The sequence below is a fragment of the Aethalodelphis obliquidens genome, unplaced genomic scaffold (assembly GCF_003676395.1).
Source record: "Aethalodelphis obliquidens isolate GAN/ISIS:26980383/991018 unplaced genomic scaffold, ASM367639v1 scaffold7, whole genome shotgun sequence".
Classification (NCBI taxonomy): domain Eukaryota; kingdom Metazoa; phylum Chordata; class Mammalia; order Artiodactyla; family Delphinidae; genus Aethalodelphis; species Aethalodelphis obliquidens.
This window is the reverse complement of record NW_020837951.1, coordinates 46376214-46397147: the sequence shown is the minus strand read 5'-3', so window position 1 is coordinate 46397147 and position 20934 is coordinate 46376214. Positions and strand designations below refer to the sequence as shown.

The 20934-nt window shown below is 34.8% G+C and overlaps 1 protein-coding gene and 1 long non-coding RNA gene across 2 annotated transcripts in view; one reads left to right on the top strand and one right to left on the bottom strand.

Annotated features, from left to right (window-relative positions):
• Nucleotides 1-16970, top strand: part of LOC113620049 (uncharacterized) — a 45886-nt gene extending 28916 nt beyond the window's left edge. The window contains exons 3-4 of the long non-coding RNA XR_003432642.1: nt 1248-1345; nt 16217-16970. This is a non-coding gene — a long non-coding RNA (uncharacterized LOC113620049). The remainder of the gene's footprint in view (nt 1-1247; nt 1346-16216) is intronic.
• Nucleotides 5118-20934, bottom strand: part of ALDH1A1 (aldehyde dehydrogenase 1 family member A1) — a 54125-nt gene continuing 38308 nt past the window's right edge. Inside the window, exons 8-13 of the mRNA XM_027105685.1 lie at nt 20498-20600; nt 18740-18924; nt 15752-15916; nt 12316-12473; nt 10405-10479; nt 5118-5728 (exon numbers count right to left, since the gene is read on the bottom strand). Coding sequence (XP_026961486.1) covers nt 5656-5728; nt 10405-10479; nt 12316-12473; nt 15752-15916; nt 18740-18924; nt 20498-20600 — 759 coding nt within the window. The 3' untranslated portion in view covers nt 5118-5655. The remainder of the gene's footprint in view (nt 5729-10404; nt 10480-12315; nt 12474-15751; nt 15917-18739; nt 18925-20497; nt 20601-20934) is intronic.

Here is a 20934-nt window from a genome sequence, read left to right as displayed (position 1 = left end):
CTTCTGACTTTGATGGTAAATGTTAACCTTTATATGAAGGGAATGATTTTTTTTTTTAAATTTGGTTGCTCTGGGTCTTAGTTGCAGCAGGTGGGCTCCTTAGTTGCGGCTCACCGGTTCCTTGGTTGTGGCATGCGAACTCTTAGCCGTGGCATATATGTGGGATCTAGTTCCCTGACCAGGGATCAAACTCAAGCCCCTGCATTGGGAGCACAGAATCTTAACCACAGCACAGCCTGGGAAGTCCCGGGAATGATTTTTTTTGGGGATTGGCAAATCACAATTATGGGGTCCTAAATGAAATTAGTTTAGCATCTAGGTCACTGGAAGACTGAGAAAAAGAGCGTAGGGAAAATACAAAGTCAAGATCAAGAGAAAGATACTTTCTTTCCTGTCTAAAGACACTATTATTTTTGTTGACATCGTTATAATTAATCTAAGCTATCAGTAGATTAGTAATGTGTTCGGCGCTTGTTACATCTTAGGAACCCTGCAAACATTTTACAAACATTATTTCATTTAATAGAATAAAGCAATTAGGTAAGTACCGTTATTTATCTTTCTTACAGATAAAGAAACTGCAGTTTAGAGAGGTTGGGTATCTTGTCCCAAATCTTAAGGCCAGTGAGTGCAGAACAGGGATTTGAAACCAGATTGCTGGGGTCCAAGGGCCTTGTGATTATGTAGAACATTATATTTCTTCCCAAATATCAATAGCCACCATTATCTCTTGAATGAATGCTAAATGAGAAAGGTTTAACAATTGACCTAGGATAATACCACTATTGAGCAATGGAACCAGAATTTAGAATCTTTTTTACTCCAAAGGTCAAGATCTTTATATCCCCATTGTACTTTGAAAGGAAAGTCATTTAATATGCTTCTATGTGGTTAGGGATTTGTAACTAGTTCAAATTGAAGTACCTCCCCAGATGTCATCAGAATGTAGGCAATCTGTTATTAAGAAAAAATATTCAATTAAGCTAGGAAATAAAATGAAAAAGGGCAATGTTGCAATAGTACTGACAAGGGACAGTCACTAATATCCTCAGGGGAACATATAGCTTTTCTTCAAAATTGTCCAAGAAAGAAGGTATATTTTCTAGTTTATAAATATCCTTGTCAGTTTATCATGGAGGATGGTAATTAATAATCAAATCTTGAAGTATTTATTCTTTAACACTATTCAACCTGCTTTTCTCTGATTCTTGTTAACTCAATAACCTTGAGTTTTGTGTGTCCTTTAGGATTCTCTCCAGGCCAACGACACAACCTGACTGAATATTAGGTGTGTGTATGAGGTATAAAGCCATTGTCAAGGAAGAGCAAACAAAAGCAAGCTATGGTAAGTAAATGCAATGCATGATCCTGAATTAAGTTTTGGATCATGGGGGGAAAATGCCATAAAGGACATTAGTGGGACAGTTAGAGAAAATTATATGTGAACTGTATATTAGATACTAGTATCTTGTCAATGTTAAATTTCCTGAATTAGATAATTATATTGTGGCTTTGTGAAAGAATTACATTATTTCCAGAAACAGATACTGAAATATTTTGTGGTAAAGGGACATGATGGCTAAGAGTTATTCTTAAAAGTTTGTCTCAAGAAAAAAATGAATCTGTATAGAGAATTAGAATGAAAAAGTCAATGTGGGAAAATATTAAAAATTATTATTAAAATTATTAAAAATGATTACTCAGCCATTAAAAAGAATGAAATAATGCCACTTTTAGCAACATGGATGGACCTGGAGATTATTATACTGAGTGAAGTAAGTCAGAGAAAGACAAATATCATATAATATCAGTTATATGTGGAATCTAAAAAAAAAAGAAATACAAATGAACTTATTTACAAAACAGAAACAGACTCACAGACTTAGAGAACAAACTTATGGTTACCAGGGGGGAATGTTCGAGGGGAGGGATACATTGAGAGTTTGGGATTGACACGTACACATGGCTATATTTAAAATAGATAACCAATAAGAACCTACTGTAAAAAAATTTTTTTTTAATTAGTGAATAAAAGATATATGAGAGTTCTTTGTGTTGCTGTAGCAGCTCCTCCAAAACTTTGAAATTATTTTAAAATAAAAAGCTTAAAAAAATAGTTGGCAGCCTAATCAGATTTGTAAAATATATTTTCCAAGGCCTGATGAATCTTTAAGTGACTCAACAAAAAATTAAAAAACCTAAAATCCTGAAACGCTAATGAAATCATTTCAGGATAGTGCCATGTCAGCCTCCTATGAACTTTTCTATAAAACTCAGAGATGTCCATTAAAACACAACTAAACTAAACTAAACAAAACTAAACCTAAATGCTCGTGAAACTAGTTGGCACATGACACTAAAGTAAATGTGCAAAAAAACATTGCAATACCTTTGCCATAGATAATCTACTAGGCAATAAAGTTGACTTTCTAGGGATTTTGGAATTATCGTAAGTGTTTATAGATGTTAATGGATGTGACTATTATCCCCTGGAATAAAACCACCACCCAGAATCTAAAGACTGATTTAAAGACATGGCCTAGAGCAATCTCAATCACCCCTGGTAATTTTGTGGCCTTGCCTTCGGAGAGAGATGCCATCTCTTCTCCCCTACAGTATGTCAAAGGGATAACTGAGCTATTTCCCTCTCATTTGTATCTTGACTCAGGATGATATCTTCCAGACTACCACAGTCCCAGCATGTTACAAGAGTGGGCTTCCATGCCCTCCTGGTAGTCACTGAATTTTGGTATCCAGGGAATTTAGCTATCTTCTCTAATTCTCCTTCCTATATATTCTCTCAATATAAAAAAGGGAAGCCTCAAATCCATTTCCAGAGAGCATTAAAAAAAAAAATCCAAGGTGAATCAGCAAATCAAAGTCTAATTGGGAACTTATGCTTCATGTGAAAATGTAACCTAGTTGTTTGATATACCCTGCAAAAGTCACCAGAAGATAAGAGTTTCATTGATGGTACTTGCACACTTCTAAAAGTCCAAGTGAAATTAGATACTCAAAAAATTACATGCATTGCCCAGGGAAAGGTGTCTTTGGGGTCCATTATTCCCTCCTGAATTATGTGAAGAAATGACTAAAATTTCCTACTTTGAGTTAACTCTATTTTTAGTTGACCACAAGAATTTAAGAAAAATATTTTCTCGCTATTTCTCATTGGTTATTTCAAAATAAACCCAGAAACATGTATCCTAAAAAATGAAAAAAAAAAAGATGCTAGACATTTGAGAATCCATATCTGACCTCTGATATTGACCTCTGATATTGCCTCTGCCTAAACAGTTACCTCCAACTTTGGTGTTCCTAGAGGTGAAAATACTTCTGCCAGGTGGTTTGAGACAATGAGATCACATTTACAACTGCAGAACTGAATTCTTTATGATAAAATTCCTTATTGTACTTCCTGTAGTCGTGGGCTAATAAGATACCCGTTAACTTTTCAAGGTTTTAAGAATTATTGCCAGTATGGCTTTAGAAATCGGAGGAGAAGGAACACAAATAATGTCTAGAGGGTCAGGATGAGCCAATATTAAACAGATTTTTTTTTGTTGTTTAATCCTGTAATGTCTTATTTATACCAGGAAGTTTTAATTTTCAAATATTTAAACTTGCTTCTGGCTTTTGTCTTGTTTTGTGTTCATTCCTCTTTGTTCTACATTTTAAAATGTTCTGGTGGGTTGCCATTACAATATTAACTTGTCTACCTATTTATTTATGCATCTTTTCATAATGTAGACACTGTCTGGTTTTTGGAAAACACAACCTTCCTCTGTATTTGGCTTTTTTCCCTTCTCAGTGTCCTAACATCTTTCAGTTCTCCCTAGACTTTAATTCTTCCTGTTTTCAAAATGGTCATTATGTCCCAAATTGTATAAGATAGTCCAGATGGCAAATTTTATAGGCCCATACAAGTTAGAGAAGCTCTTGCAATTGGGGGTGAAATTATTTCAGGTCTAAGAAGCTAATAAATTTCATTCGTTCACACATTGTTGCACTTGACTATGACAGCTATTAGAATGTCCTAGTAACAGTGTCACTAACTAATCTGTTAATGTAAAATGACAAACTTAATCATTTATATAAAATCTGAATCTGAAAAAGAATGTTATCCTAAAGATTACTAGGCTTAAATTTTAAGCTGCTGAACTAACGGTTTTAGAATATGTATAGTAATATATAAAAAACATTATACTTGGGCTTAAGTCACTTCCCACATGGGAGCACAACAAGAAGAGGCTCTTTGTCTAGGGCACAAATATGTAAATATGGTCCAGTTAGTTTTACAGATGACATTTTCCCAGCTGCTTCCCTTTGATCCCCAGATCTCTGCTCAGAACACTCAGTGCTACCTCGTTGCATAGAACAGCATCTTCCAATGTGGGTTTCTTAATGTTAACTGGTATTAAATGAGGGTGAGGGGAAGGCAAGGCCTCTGGTTAAACAAATTTTGGGGAAAACTAAAACTAAACAGTTTGTAGGACTTCTCAGAACTTAGACTATGCCAATGTGCAATCTGCAACTCCAACAGGGGAAAATATTATATAGAATTTTTTTTGATGGAACATGTCCAGAGGGAATATTTTGTAGGACTTCTTTCCTCTTTATTCACTGCAAATCTGCTCATCAGGTTCATATCCAGTCAAATTTCCTTCATGAGGCCATTCCCAAGTCCGTCAGTTACTGGTATCACTACCCTTTGGCATATTACTATAATCTTACGGTTCTTCAAATTCTCATTTCCATCATATGCGCCATCATTTTTTTCAGACAGTGTCTTTGTTCTCCACATATTAAAGCATTTTGGATAATGGACCATTCACTATTCACCTATTTTCTATAACACCTACCATAGTGCCCAGAGCTTTGTAGGAACTCAATAAATGCTTGCTGAAGGACTGAAGCCATCTATCTCAAATGTTTGCTATTGATTGCAAGAATTCCTGCAGAAAATAAAATTTGTTTCTTTACCTATTTGAGAATAAGTAGATTAGACTTTTATTTTTAAATATATCTTTATTCTCAATTTAACACTGCTTTTGAGTGACAGGGAGAGTAAATCACCATAACCAAGACTCTATTTAAAAAATTCACACTGAACAAGAATCATGCAAGGTTGTTTTTATTAAGCTTTATGTTTAGATTACATCTAAGTATTTCAGGCATTACTTCATTTGACAAGCAGACATGACATTTTAGGAAACATTTCAACAAACTCCAAGGACTTCACAATTATGGGGAACAGAGCACATCTAGTCTGCAGTTAACAGGTATGGTAAGTACTTCAAGGGGTGGTCAAGGGAAAGAAGCTAGATGATAACTGGTCCTCTTTCATAAAATGTTTATCCTAGACAAGTAGCTACAAAGAAAAGCACATGACTGTTACAGAGCTAGAGAGATCTTGCATCCAAATCCATCGTTTTCATTACGGGTAGGACTTGGGTGTCACATATCAGGAGACAGATGATTCCTTCAGAATAAGCTACATATCAAGTTTTCTATGTGTAGTATTAATGCTAATATGATTAGCTCATGTTTAAAAAATGAAAGAAAGAACAATTTTGCATTTAAAACCCACTATGATATATTAGCCACTGAAGGAGGTGCTTAGCCATTGAGGAGTCATCTCTGCACTCTTGTAGTTTATGAGTTCTTCTGAGAAATTTTGATTGTGACCGTCTTGACCTCTGTGTATTCATGGAGACCATATTCTCCTCTAGAGAGAGGGGGAAAAATGAACAGAATTTAGCAGAGCAGTACAAATATACTATGGTCAATGATAATCGAAGTTTGTTCCTGCTTATCTGGCTAGGGACAATGGAAAATATTTTCTGTGTACAGAACCATTTCAAATAGTAGCTAGCCAACCGTAAGATATCTGGTCTTATATAAATCCCCTTGTGGGAAAATAATTTTTTTGCATTTTTAAATGATCATGTACCCTCAGTAGACTTTCAAAGAAATTGTTCAATTTTGACATTTTTTCTGCTTGACTATAAAAGGGCTCAACACACACGCACACGCACACACACACACACAAATCGGCCCAACAAGAATTTTATCATATCTAGCTTAGGTTCAAATAAATAAGAAGGCTATATTACTATAGGAAAAGTAGTAATGTATAATTACTTGAGTAGTATAGAACAACTATAAATTCAAGTATAGCTCAGTTTAGTGTATTTACCATGTCCAGTTGGTCCAGAAATGAGGAAGGGGCTAAAAATGACCAGGCTTCTATTTTCACTCTAACTGGCCCTAATATGGCTTAAAACAAAATATTTTCTAGCTGTAGTTCTAATATCTTTTGTTCTTGATTCTTGGCAAAAACAAAAACAAAAACCCCCCAAAACCAAAAATCTGACCTTAACTGTTACAACTTTTTATTTGAGGGTGGGGTTGTTTTGTTTTGTTTTGTTTTAAGAGGGGGAGAGGGTTCATTGGCCTAAAATTCAGGGCTTTTGGGCTTTCTGTGGTTGTTGGATTTTTCTATTTATGCAACCTCTGTCATTTGCTTATATAACTCTTAAATCCAACCCAGATGATCAGGAATTAACTTGAGTCAGCCAATTAAAATCCTTGTATCTTGTTATCAGGTTTATTGAGACCTCCTATCAGTTTTGGAAACTGTGATGTACCCTTCATTAAAGAGATAACTAAAAAGATTAGGCTAAATTATTCTCTATATGGTTTTGATGAAAGGATTAAATTACATGTACATAAGAGTACTCTTAAAATCATTACACTCATGCACATGTAGGCTTACAGAGGAAAAAGATCTTGATCTTTTTCTACCCCTCTCCTTTGGTGAGGTAGACAGGTATGTAGAAGACATCTTTTTCTCCTGGGTAACCTAATCCTCTTACACTGATTATTTTCTTGGGCCATTAAGCTTCTGAAAATACCTTCTAAAAGCTTCAGTGAGCATGTTCTTCAAAGTAATAAAGGGTTTAGCCTCAGTTGTCTGAAACCCATTAAAGGATAATATTTTAGTAAGTATTTTATCTCACAAAGTTAGATATATTAACCCATGATTTTTGCCAATAGGCTTTCCATTGTATTTTGGGTTACATGGACACTTGAAACTCTCAGGAGAGTACAAAGTGTGATAATTGTCTTACTCAAGTTGAAATAGGTCCTGCTTCTTAGTGTTCCAATGTATACAAATTCCTATGTCTATGATATAACACAAAAACATCTTTATATTTCTCTTTATGTCACTAGCCTATGAGTTATTGGTGCTGTGCTTCTAAAATTGTCAATGTACCAGTCACCCGGGACCTGATGCAAATGCTGATTCTATTTCAGCAGGTCTGGGGATAGGCCTGAGACTCTGCATTTCCAACATACTTTTACGTGATACCCAGGCTTCTCATCCAGGGTCCACACTGGAGTGATAAGATGCTAATAACAAGTTATGCCTGTTTTTCACTCTGTATCCAGAAATGAGCCTGGCACTAATTAAGTAGGCACAGGAAAATGTTTGCTGAACTGGTTTGGCAAATATAATCAAGCAAAAACTACTCACGTTAGCCCACCAGTTTATACCACTTTATCTCTCCCCATTTCTGAAGGGGACAGGAAGAAATATCTTGTGAGGTGTTGAGAGCCAATTAAGTTTGAAATGGCATACTAGTAAAGTCTCAAGTGATCTATGTTAATCTAAGTAAAAATTAGTGCAATTACACAGAGAGAGGGATTTCTACCATTTAACTCATTCCAGGGCCAGCACCATGACCTGAGATGCAAATCCTGGTTTGGGCACTCAGCATCACCACCACATTGGTCTGCGCATACTACTATTTTCAGCTCTTTGAGAACTCTTTCCAACTGATCAATTCTACCTTTCTATCTTTGAAGATAAACTGTAATTGAACTCTTGGGAGTCATTTGAGGTTATTGCTTCAGTAATTCTCTTTAAACATCTTGCAGCAAATGACTTATTTATTAAATTTGCCAAATTTGGTTTCAGATAGACATTAACACTAGCATCCTCAGCTGGAAGTTTTGAAGTAAAAATTACAGTATAACTTTTTCCTTTATATTTCAAAGAAGCAAATCATCTATACCCACAGTCCAGATTTTTAAGAAATTACTGATGGTTGATTCTTGTTTTCATCCCCCTCTTTATTTGCTTTCCATATGTCTAGAACATAAAGTTTGACTAAATTGTATTTAACAAAATTGATATGTTTAGTCTACTTTAATTATTTCATCCCTTCTGATTATTTTGTCTATGACATTCCTAAGGAAGTGTATTAGATAGCTGGGCCAGCAGTAATCTGATCTTCAAAATAATCTAACTTTTGTTATAGCTCTTTGTACAAAGTAATTAGTGCTGCCAAGGGACTCCCCAATAATGGGTATTATAAAGACAAGGAGCTAGGGAAGGATGAAACCATTTGTTGAGTCCCCACTTTGTGACAGATACAGTGCTAGGGAATGAAGGCGTAGTATGTTTCCTAACTCTCACAACCATCTTAAGAGGAATATTAACATTTCCCTTTTAAATAGGAGAAAATAGATGTTCAGAAGTTAGGCAACTTGAACTGGACTCTGTGGCTAGCAAGAGGTGGAGTCAGAGTTCACAGGCAGGCTGGTTAGTCTCCAGTTATGTTTACTATGCCGTGTGCACCTTTGACAAATTGATCTTTTGGCCACTCCACCTCTCCATCAACATTCTAAAGCTATCTATCGCTTTCCCTGCTCCACTAATATATGTAAGCCGATTTTCTTGAATTCAAGTCTTCTTAATCTGTATTCTATTTAACTCTGAAATCACACTTCTCACCCCCATAAATCCCCACCTGTCAGGCAAATTCACTAACCCCTCAACATGCCACATAGAACATTCCTTCAAGAATGCCCTCTTATCTGCTTCCTAACATCCTACACTTGTTACATGCCCTAGATCAAGTCCTACCTTTTCTGTTAGGTCTTCTCTTATTCTATAAACGGTCTTTAAGTTTTTATCCGTTGCATTTTCACCGGGGTTAAAACCACAGAATCTCAAGCATGGAAAGGAGCTCAAAGACCTTTTACTTTCTTCTCCCACTCCTATCCCCACCACAAATGCTGAACTTGTCTGACAGATGGAAACAGTGAGAGTTAGCGAGGTGACGTGAATGTTATAGTCTGGTGGTGCCCAGATTTTCCGTCCTCTGATACTGCGCTCTGCATTTTAACTGCTTCTCTACCTTCGCGAGGCACGGACTCCCAGTCTGTTACTATTTATTTCATAGTGTGTGTTGGTTATTTTGCTCTCTCTGTATTTTTACATGTTCCTCCTGCCACCACAATTATATGGAAGGTGGAACGTGGTACCGTGTTTCTGGGGCTCCTAGGACCTCATATACATAGTAACTACTTAATGAAAGTATATTGAGAAGGAGAGTGGATCATTTTAACGTGCCCTCTTTTCACTGACTCCCCAATGGTAGTTGTTTCAATGTGATTTTGCTGATTTATTTAAATGACAAGTACCTGGCTCTTTAAGGCACTCATGACCTTTAGAAGCTGAGACTCACTTTTACTTGCTGTTTACAAAATGAGCAGCTTTACTATGTTTGATTCCATAAGGTTTGAATATAATGTGTCTTTTCCTGATGATTTTTTAAATTTATTGATAAACATGAGAAAATTTTAAGAAATAAAATGGTTAAAAGTGCTTGAACAAAATTGACCAAACACATTGCCACTACTTTCTGTGTGTAAATATGTATGTGCACGTTTTTAAAAAGTCAATATTTCCTGGATTGAAAAGCAACTGAAGGCTCATAAATGCATTTGTATAATATATATATCCTCAATCTAGTCATGACTATAAAACATGTTTTCCTTACTTAAATTTTCTTTCAGTTTAGATATTAGTACCAAAAATAACTCATTCAGGTTATTTTAGAGTCTACATCAAAAATATTACAACAAATGAGAATCATTACTCCTACATTGAAAAGTTTTTTGATATAAACACACCTAATTTACTTATGTAAGAGGCATATTCAAATAGCTAAACTCTTCTTATATTTGCACACTTCTTACAATCACCAATTTGTAGTTTCCACCTCCTTTCTGGAAATGTTTCCCCAATATATTACATTCATGTATACAGTAAACAATTCTAAAAGTAAGCAATATTTCAGTAACCAATGTAAAGTGCTTAGTATGATCCCTTGTGAATTGTAAGAGTTTAATAAATTGTATTTCCCTCTGCCATCACCTGTTTGCACTTTTTGGGGTAAATCCAGCATTTAAAAAGCTGTTTGACAGTATTAATCTCCAGGAAAGAACAGAGGCAGGTTTTAATCTGAGTAGTAACTAAGGATTAATTCCTTGAGAGTGAGAACCATTTTTATCAAGATAAGTATTTATCTTAATGAAAGTTAATCTTACAGTTCTCGACCATTTCCAGACATCTTGAATCCACCAAAGGGGCACTGGGCAGATACCACACTATAGCAGTTAACCCTGAAAAGAAAATAAGTACGTTATAGGTCATACTTAACCTATGAAATAACTCCTAAATTTGGAATTTTTGAAATTCAGCGAGTTCTTTAACAACTCCATTAATTTTAATATTACGTAGTCATTTTTGAGCAAAAGTAGCACTATAAATTAGAATGCAGGAGTATAAGTATATGTATATATACTGCCTAGGAATTTTAAAAAAATGGTACAACTCTATGTGTGGATAGCCATTTTGGCAGTACATCATGTCCCTGAGAAGTTATAGCTTGAATTATAAAAGATAGACTACCCAACGTACCATAAGAGGAAGGCTATGGTCTGTGAGAGACGAGTTTGTTGGATGGGTGTTCTTTACTGCCTATACTCGTAAGCTTTGTAGTTCTCTTGTGGGTTGTATACTTAACAGGCTAGAATTAATTTTCTTTTATAATTGTAATATGTCTCATATTACTTAGTTTACTTTTTTCATTAATTAATTCAAAAAATTGCTTAGACAGAGGGCTTGACAGGAGTTGGATTTCATTATTAATTTGCTTATCCCTTGCCATGTTTTAAAAAATGTTTCAAAATGCTTTTATGAACATATAATTATAAAAACATGAATAATTAGAATTTAAAAAAATTAAAAGACCTACATCCAGACTCAGTCACAGACACTGATATAATTGGTGGGTTTGACATACACCCTTCTCTACCCAAATCAGTGTAGATATTTTTAAAGCTCCCCAGACAACTCTACTGTACAGCCAGGGTTGAGAATCACTGCTTTAGAGTCTGAAATAGGTCTGAATCTCAGCTGTCATTTATTTCATGATCTCGATCAATTATGCAACCTCACTAAGCTTCTGTTTTTCCGTCCATAAATTTGCCATACCAATTAACAGTTGTAGCAAGGTAACATGAGATAATGAATGTGAAGACTGCCACGTGGTGCTTAGCGTAGAGTGCATACTGACTAAATCATGAATGTCCCTTTGCTTAAGAAAAAAGATTCTAGAGCTATCAAGAGGGGCAAGGATTTCTTGGCTGTCTCTCAAGGATAAATACTTTTCAATGTCCAGTGGATTTGGTTGTGACATTATTGGGAAGAAAATAATCTTGGGCTGTTGATGGGACTGAGGGGACAAAGTGAGGTCTGGTGGAAAAAAAATTAGTAACAAGGCAGTCCAGAGATGGGGGGCTGGGCGGGGGATGTGACAGTTTGAGAGGCATAGCCTTGGCACTTATATACTCTAAATTAAAGTGTAAACATCAGAGATATAAACCAGGTCAAAAATAAAACAGACATCTCAAAATGCAATATGTTCTTCCAATTTAAGACCTTCAGACATCTCTAATAGTCCCAGAGTAAAAAGCTGATGTAAGAACTAAATGCTTGTATACATAAGGGCACTGAATAAATACTGTCTTACTATCTGATTATCTTGATTAAACAGAACTTTTATCTCCCTTGTGTGTAGCATAGTGCCAAGTGCCTAGAAATTATTTATAATAATAATACATATTGTATTAGCCAAACATCAATAAAGTATTTTGGGCAAGTAATTTCAGAAGGCTGGATAGAGTTAAATATGTATATGTGTCTGTGTGTATATATATAGATAGATAGATATAGATATGTGTATATATATATATATGCTATATCTATCTATCTATCTATCTTCTATGCTCTTCTAAAGTTCTTCCAATACAGCAGGATTTTTGTTTGTTTGTTTGTTTTATTTTCAAACAGAAGGCCATGTGATTCCAAACAAAAAATCAAAGTCAGAAAAAATTCAAAGTAGTCTGTTAATGTGGTTAACATTGAAAAGGTGGTATTACATAGGTTTGACTTACCACACTGTCCCGGCCTGCAGAGCAGAGGAGACTGTGATGGCTTTATCAATATCTTTGGTAAAAATTCCTGCTGATAAGCCATAGAAAGTATTATTTGCTCTCTTGATTACATCATCTAAAGATTTAAACTTCATGATTTGCTGCACTGGTCCAAATATCTATACCACAAGAAATGAATGAAATAAATCAAAGTAATAGGTTACAACTAAATATTTATTTTGTATTATAGTTATAAATATAAATCTATTAATATATAAATAAAATATCTATATTTATTATATTTCATGTAAATATACTTATGTTTTATATTGACTATAAGGTACTTGGCACACAGTGAGCAGTCACTAAATGTTTTTTTATTATCAATAAAAACAATCAAAACTGCAGACCAATATCCCTTAAACCACAGGCCAATATCAACTACAGCAAATATTCCTTAAAAATATTAGCAAACAGTGTTCAACAATACCTACAAAGAATTGTACACCATCACCAAGTGAGGTTCATTCTAGAGATGCGAGGCTGGTTCAGTATTCAAAAATCAATCAATATAATACATCATATTAATAGAATGAAGGAAAAATATCATATAATCATCTCAATTGATGCAGAAAAAGCATTTGACAAAAATCCAACCTCTTTTCCCCCTTAACAGATTAAAAATAGAAAGGCACTTCTGAACCTGATCAAAGGCAGTTATGAAAAATCTTACAGTTAACATCATACTCAATGATATGATACTGAATGCTTTTCCCCTAAGATAGGGAGCAAAGCAAGATGTCCACTTTTACTACTCTTATTCAACATAGTGCTGGAATTCTAGCAAGTGAAAAAGGCAAGAAGAGGAAATAAAAGGCATATAGATTAGAAACAAAGGAATAAAATTGTCCCTATTTGTAGATGACATGATTGTCTACATATAAATTCCCAAGGAATATCCAAAAATCTTCTAGAATACCTGAGCTCAGTGATGTCACAGGATGCAAGAAAATATACAAAAATCAAATATACTTGTATATTTGTATATACTAGCAATGAACATGTGCATACTGAAATCAGAAATACCATTTACAATCACTCAGAAAATACTTAGGTAGAAATCCAATAAAACACATATAGGACTTGTTACCAGAAATTACAAAATGCTAATGAAAGAAATAAAGGAAGATATAAATAAATGGAGAGATCTACTATATTCAATAACTGGAAGATTTAGCACAATAAAAACATTAATTCTCCCCAAATTGATATATACACAATTTTAACACAACTCCTCTCAAAATTTCAGCAAGATGTTTTAGTATATATGGACAAGGTTATTCTAAAATTTATATGGAAGAGCAAAGGAATTAGTTAGATAAAACAATTTTGAAAAAGAAGAATAAAGTGAGAGGACTCAGTCTTTCCAATTTCAAGACTTCTCATACAGCTACCAAAATCAAAAGAGTATACTTAATATTTTGTAATAACCTATAAGGGAAAAGAATCTGAAAAAGAATATATATATATATATTCATATATATATGAATCACTTTGCTGTACACCTGAAGCTAACACAGCATTGTAAATCAACTATACTTCAATAAAAGTAAATAAATTAAAAAAGAGGGTATAAGTAGAGAAATAGACGCATAGATCAATTGAAGAGTAGAGAACCCAGAAATTGATACACACACACATATGCACAACTGAACTTTCACAGTTGCAAAAGTAATGGAATGGAAGAAAAACACCTTTTCAACAAATGATGCTGAAGCAATTGAACATATCGGCAAAAACAAACGAACAAACAACCTTGACTTAAATCTCACACCTTGTATAAAAATTAACCTAAAATGGATCATAGACTTAAGTGTAAAACATAGACTATAAAGCTTTCAGAAAGAATAAAAAAATTACACGGAAAAAAGTATTTTTGGATTTAGGAGTAAACAAAGAGTAGTTCATAGAGTTGACACCAAAAATACTATCCATAAAAAGAAAAATGGATAAATTGGACTTCTGTAAAATTAAAAACTTCTGTTCTGAGAAAGACCCTGGTAAAGAAGATGAAAAGACAAGCTACAGCCTGGGAGGAAATATTTGTGAACCACACATCCAAAAAAAGATCAGTATCAAGAATGTATAAGGGGCTCTCGAAACTCAACAGTAAAAAGCACACAATCCAATTAGAACATGAGCAAAAAAAATGAAGAGACATTTCATCAAGGAAGTTATCAGATGGCAAATAAGCTCATTAAAGATGTTCAATATCACTAGCCACTAAGGAAATGCAAATTTAAACCTCAGTGAGCTATCACACCTATCAGAATGGCTAAAATAAAAAATAGTCACAACAAATGTTAGCAAGGATGCAAAGAAATTAGGATCATTCATACATTGCTAAGGAGAATGTGAAATCCTTCAGCCTCTCTGGAAAACAGTTTGGCAATTTCTTAAAAAGTTGCATCTACCATATGACCTAGCATTATACTCCTGGGCACTTATCCCAGAGAAATGAAGAGTTACGTTCACACAAAAAACCTGTATACTGATGTTTATAACAGCATTATTAAAAGTAGCCCCAAACTGGTAACAACCCAAAGTTCTTCAAAGGGTGAATTGTTAAACTATGGTGCACCCGTACTATGAAATATTACTCATCAATAAACAGGAACAAACTATCCTTACGTGCAACAACCTAGATGAATCTATAGAGAATTACGCTGAGTGAAAAAAAGCTAATCCCAGAAGATTGCATGAAGTATGAATCCACTTATGTAACATTCTTGAAATGACAAAATTACAGAAATAAAGAAGAGATTAGTGGTTAAGAGAAAGCCAAGGGTTGAGGATGGGATGGTGTAGGAAGGATAATAGATTTGGCTATTAAAGGGAAACATGAGAGATTCACGTGGTGATGAAATGCTCTGTGTCTTGACTGTATCAATGTTAACATATTTGCTGTGATATTATAGATTTGTAAGATGATATCAATGATGGAAACTGGATAAAGAGTACATGGGATCTTTCTATATTCTCACAATGGCAACTGAATCTACAATTATCTCAAAATAAGGACTTTAATTTAAAAAAAACAGCATATCACTTTATTCTTTTCTAATTATTTTCAAATATATTATTTCCAAAGGAGAAAAAGCAACAATGAACGTGGAATTGTATTTTCTATTACCTTAAATCTGTGAAGGAAGCACCTAGAAATTGCTAAGCATCCTGATCTGCAGTCGACTGGAAGTTCTTGGCTTGCCCAGTGAACTCCTGACTATTTTTAGTCTTAATCAAAAATAAATTAATCCTTTATCAGTATTAGAAATGAGAAGTAACATTTATTGGGAAAGGTGTTCAAAGAGCTGAGAATGTTACAGTAATACTTTGTATACATCCACACAGACAAAATACGGCAACAAAGGGAACAGAACAGAATGAAACCATTTACCTCCTCTTTGGCAATGCGCATCTCATCAGTAACATTAGAGAAAACCGTGGGCTGGATAAAGTAGCCTTTATTCCCCCATGGACCTCCGCCACACTCCAGTTTGGCCCCTTCCTTCTTCCCACTTTCAATGAGGTCAAGTATTTTTTCATATTGTTCCTTATCAATCTATTTGAAAAATATCACATGAAAAGGAAAAAAAATAGCAACTCGTAAAGATAATACTTTGCCCGGCCTGTAAATAAAGGTTTCAAAATGCTAGGCTATTGTTATTAAGTTAAATATTCAACCTAAACAGCTGACAGAGGCTCAGACTTATTGTTGGGTATATTTTATCTCAAGACTTTTCTGGAAAGAATCCTTGAAGATAAATATTTGTATTTAGTGTTTGTTTCACAGCCATGTAAGAGAAGTGTATTGGCACTGCAAACGTGTAAACCTTTTCACACAACTGTCATTTATTTACAGGAAGAAATGTCTGTTAATCATCAACCACACTTAACCTGGAAACTGTAATCCTAAATGAAATTAAAAGGTGAAAGAAGAAAAAGAAAACTTTGATACTGGGTTAATTAGACATGGCAGTTGGAAAGCAGATGCTTTGTGACTTTAGGAAGATTCCTCGACCTCTGCTTCTCTTCATCCTGACCATCCCCTTGTGGCAGGGTCCATGCTGACCACAGCCTGGTTATCCCACCCAGTTTAAGTCCCCCTGGGGCAGTGAGTAGGTCTGGTTCTAATTTCTGACCTGTCCTGATTGTTGCCAACCTGCTTTGTTAAATGGACCACATCTAAATATATTACAAGAACTACAGAACTTAAATGGTTTATTTTTACAAGGAAAAGAATGACTACAGAGTTCTAGCTGGGAACGTCAGGAGCCCATACCTCTCCTCCATACACTGGAATTGGGACTACCTATTGCCTCGGTTCCTATTTGGGGGGGGTTGAAGGACTGGGTGATTCTTGGACTCCAAATCACTGGTGAAGACTGCCTTGTCTCAGATGTGGCTAGGGTTAGGTTTTAAAGGAAAAACATTGGAGATCCTGGAGTTAAGGTGTGAGCCTCTTGTCAATTTGCCTTGACTCTTCTGACTACTTAAAAACTGTTGTTCTTTATCGTCCTCTATGACTCTGTAATCTCCCCTATCTTCTAAATCCCAGGAAAAGTTTTCAAAGTTCTCACTGCACACAGTCCAGCTCCATATCCAATTAGATTAAATACTATTTACACATATAACAAATTCTTCCTTGGTAAAGTCCTTTTCCAATCTGATTTCAAAGACCAAAATATACATTTCCTTAAAAAGTTGGAAATAATCAGTATTTTCATTTGAAAAAGAAGTTATGATATCCACATATATATATAATTTTATATTATAAATTAGAATATATATTAAAGCTTAGTAAATGAGTGTCTCTTTCCATAAGCTCTTTCTTATAACAACAAGTGAGTATTTCAAAGGGTAAAGAAGCTTCAGGGGCTTTTTGGTCTTTTACTCAAAGTCCCAACATATCTACTTTTTCTACTTATTTAGTGCAACCTGTGACAAAAATATGTTCACTTATCAAGTTTAAATTATTATGTTAAGTAGTTAGATCACTGGATTATTTACTTAAGAACGCTATGAATGGAAATTTTCTTAAAATGAAGCATTCTAGCTCAATTTTTGAGCCTCCGGTTGAATTGTGCAGATCCCCTGATGGGGGAAAATATTGCCCAACAATGTTTAATATTAAGTATCTTCTCTTCCCTTCCTCTCTCTTCTTTTTTTTCCTCTTCACATATATATTTCTTTCTATCTATCTATCAATCTGTCTATCTATCATCTGTTTGATAGATGTGTATCGCAAATGGGAAACGTGCTTACTTTTACATAGATAAATAGACAGATATTTAGAGAAAGAAACAATCACAGCTAAAACCTTAGAATCCCATCCTTTTTTAGAATGGGAGACCAAGTCAAAATTGAATTTAATACATGTCTTGGCATCCATTTGGAAAGTTACCCAATATGATCAAAATTAGCAACTATTTCTATGTGGTTACTAAACACAAAGATAAATACAAAATATAACAAGATTAGACTTAACAAAACGTATTACTTCATTTACCAGTTAAGTTATTTTAGGGCTTTTAGATTTCAATATTTGGTATTGCCTAAGTCCTAAAATTTTCCTACTTGGGTATCTTGTCATGAGCAGGAAAATCCAAGGCAGCCTTTTAACTTTCTAGACTGTAAGCTCTATGAGATCAGGTAGAAACTCTGCTCTGGATCAAGACCTCAAAGGGCAGGGGTAAATTTAGAACCAAAGGTCCAGGAGCTTGAAAGCAGACAATGAACAGAGAACTGTGTAACGAAGAGGGAAGGATGAGCTTTGGATAAGAGAGACACTCTTGTTGACAGTGGTTCTAAGCAGACAGAAGAAAATGGGAACCCTAGGGGATCATTGAGCTTTAACAACTAAAATGGGAAGTTTGCCACAAAGCCAGGAACTCGGGACTTTTTAAGGCACTCATGCTATCTTTAGAAGGTCGAGTGACTAAAGACTTTGGAGAGAATTTATAGAGGTGTGCCAGCTGCCTGTATCTGGGATTGGAAGCCAAGAAAAAGGATTGATGCTGAGGAAAGAATAAATGATAGGATTGTTTAAGAACTTCCAAGTGGATAGGAACTGTAAATAGGGATTCAGAGGTGTACAGATTGAGGAAAACAAATTTACAGCATTCGTTATTTTTCCTCACATCTTTAATTTCCAACATATCTCTTCAACTGTTTCTGGATGTGATAACCGGGCAACACAAAACCAGGATACTTTCTTTACCATTGGGAGTTAGATTCATTATTTTTTTAATCACCAAACTGATACAGTATTGTCACCTGGGAAGATATGTGAATGGGAAGTAATTGTATTCAAGTAAAAGCAGGTCTAGAGAAGATACTTTATTCTTGTGCCTGGTGAACGCTGTTCCGTCTATTTTACACTCACCTGAGGGCCTTGATTGACTCCTGGGGTTAGAGGATTTCCAAGAACATACTTTCTAGCCTGCTCAACACTCTTTCGAACAAACTCATCATAAATTGATTCTTCTACAAAGAGCCGGGATGCAGCTATACAACATTGGCCCTGGTGGTAGAATACCCCGTGGTGTGCAAATGCAACAGCACTGTCCACTGCAAAGAAGACATTCATGTTAAAGAAGAGATGTTTTCTAAAGATTATATATTTTTATACATCTTTCTCAGAGGTGATATGGTGGTATAAAAAAATCATGAGTCATATAGTCATAGATTCAGTATATTCTTCCTCATTAGCCAGGTGACACATTAACCTTTCTGATCCTTTATTTGCTACTAAAATGATAGTAAAAATAGTAGACTCTGAAATAATAGTGGTTATTAATACAACTTTAATATGTGCAATTCCAAGAATGTGGAAACTATCCTAAGATCAAATCTCACTGCAAGTGATTTTTATAAATATCTCCATTTATAATTAGACGACTGTGAATATTTCTTTCAGGCCTCAGGTTTTAACTAATGACAAAGAAAATATAAAATATCCATTACAATAAATAAGAATTTTAAAACATTCTTAGATACCCTAATCAATAGAAAAAGTGATATTTCTGAAAACAAAAAAACCCATAAAACCCCCCAAAACCTCCAAACAACTAATATTCAGAATTGCCCACCCACCTTACAACCCTATTCTATGAGAACATTTTTCCAAATTTATGTAAAGTGTGCCATGTTATTTCATATATGCCTATAAATTCTTCTTATCTGTTTATTTGAGATGGTTATGTGGGTCTTAAAAAGAGGAAATAGTTTGCTTCATTAGTAGATCCTAAACAACCAGAAGAAATTTTTCTTTGCATTTTAATTTTCTAAAGGCAGAAGGTTTAATTTAACATTGTAGCAACTGGATATTGTTATCTTTATTTTGTGAACTAATCACATCCGCTTAGCTGTAGTGAAAGCAGTTTACAGGAAGATTTGGTAAAATCAGAAATCTTGTCATGTCTGTAGAATGTATAAGATAGTGTGCTCTAAAAAGCTTCAGGTAAGATCACAGTAACAACATAAGTCATCTGTGTTGATTGCCTCAGACCAATAATGCAGCTCTTAAAGAGACAGATGAATGTTTGACCTTCTTTCTCTGCTGGAAATAATTGAGGGATTCTACTTGATAATATAATCAGGATGAACCTAGGAATATTGTATAATGGAGTCACATCATAATTAGAGATTTAATATATATAAATTCAACTACACCTGCTAGAAAAAAATGAGAGAAATTACTTAAATAGTAGGCATCCTTTTCCTCTTGCCATTTTATTCAATGAGCATGTGACCCAGAGAGAAGGGAGACACAAATGTGCAACTTGCTGTCTCTCCAGCTGGTCTCAGTCCAACGTGTCTGAGGGTATCTCATCACGCTTAAGGTGATGCTGATATTTAAAGGTATGGAATTAAGAATATACATTACGGCCCCTAAATGCAAAATAGTTAGTTTCTCTAGAGTTCAGCTGAGAAAATAGCAATCTATTCCAAACCAAGAAATTGTGTCTGTGTTGGACTTATCTAGGCGTTATAACTTTAGGACAATTTAAGAGATTTTTAAGAGTAATTTTGGACTCTGGTTAATGCCTTACACCTGACGTTAGAAGCAAACCCTTCACTGTATGGCATTACCAGACACCGAAAAGAAGGGTGAGAAGTGAGCAGAGTGACTTTTACTCACGGTCGGCATCAGCAAACACAATGCAAGGACTTTTTCCTCCGAGTTCCAGGGTCACCCTCTTCAGATTGCTTTTCCCAGCAGCTTCTTTGATCATTTTGCCAACCTGAAATGGAGCATTACAAAGGAGGAGGCTTAATCTGCTCTCATGAAGGCAGGTTTCTTTAGCGATTTAAATTTATACGATGTTTGTGCCACAGTTACGTTTCATTAGGGAGAAATGGCATTTTTGCAGATTTGGCACTTTCAGATACTAAAGACTTCTCCATCCAAACATAAACATATGATGGATCATGAAAACAGATATATTGAACGTGATAGCTGATCTTGATGTACATGATCTTGATGTACATGGCTAGACAGGTTATTTTTCATTTTAATCAGAACTTCATCATTCTTCTGATTAGTCTGACAAATCATGATCCAACCATAATTTATCT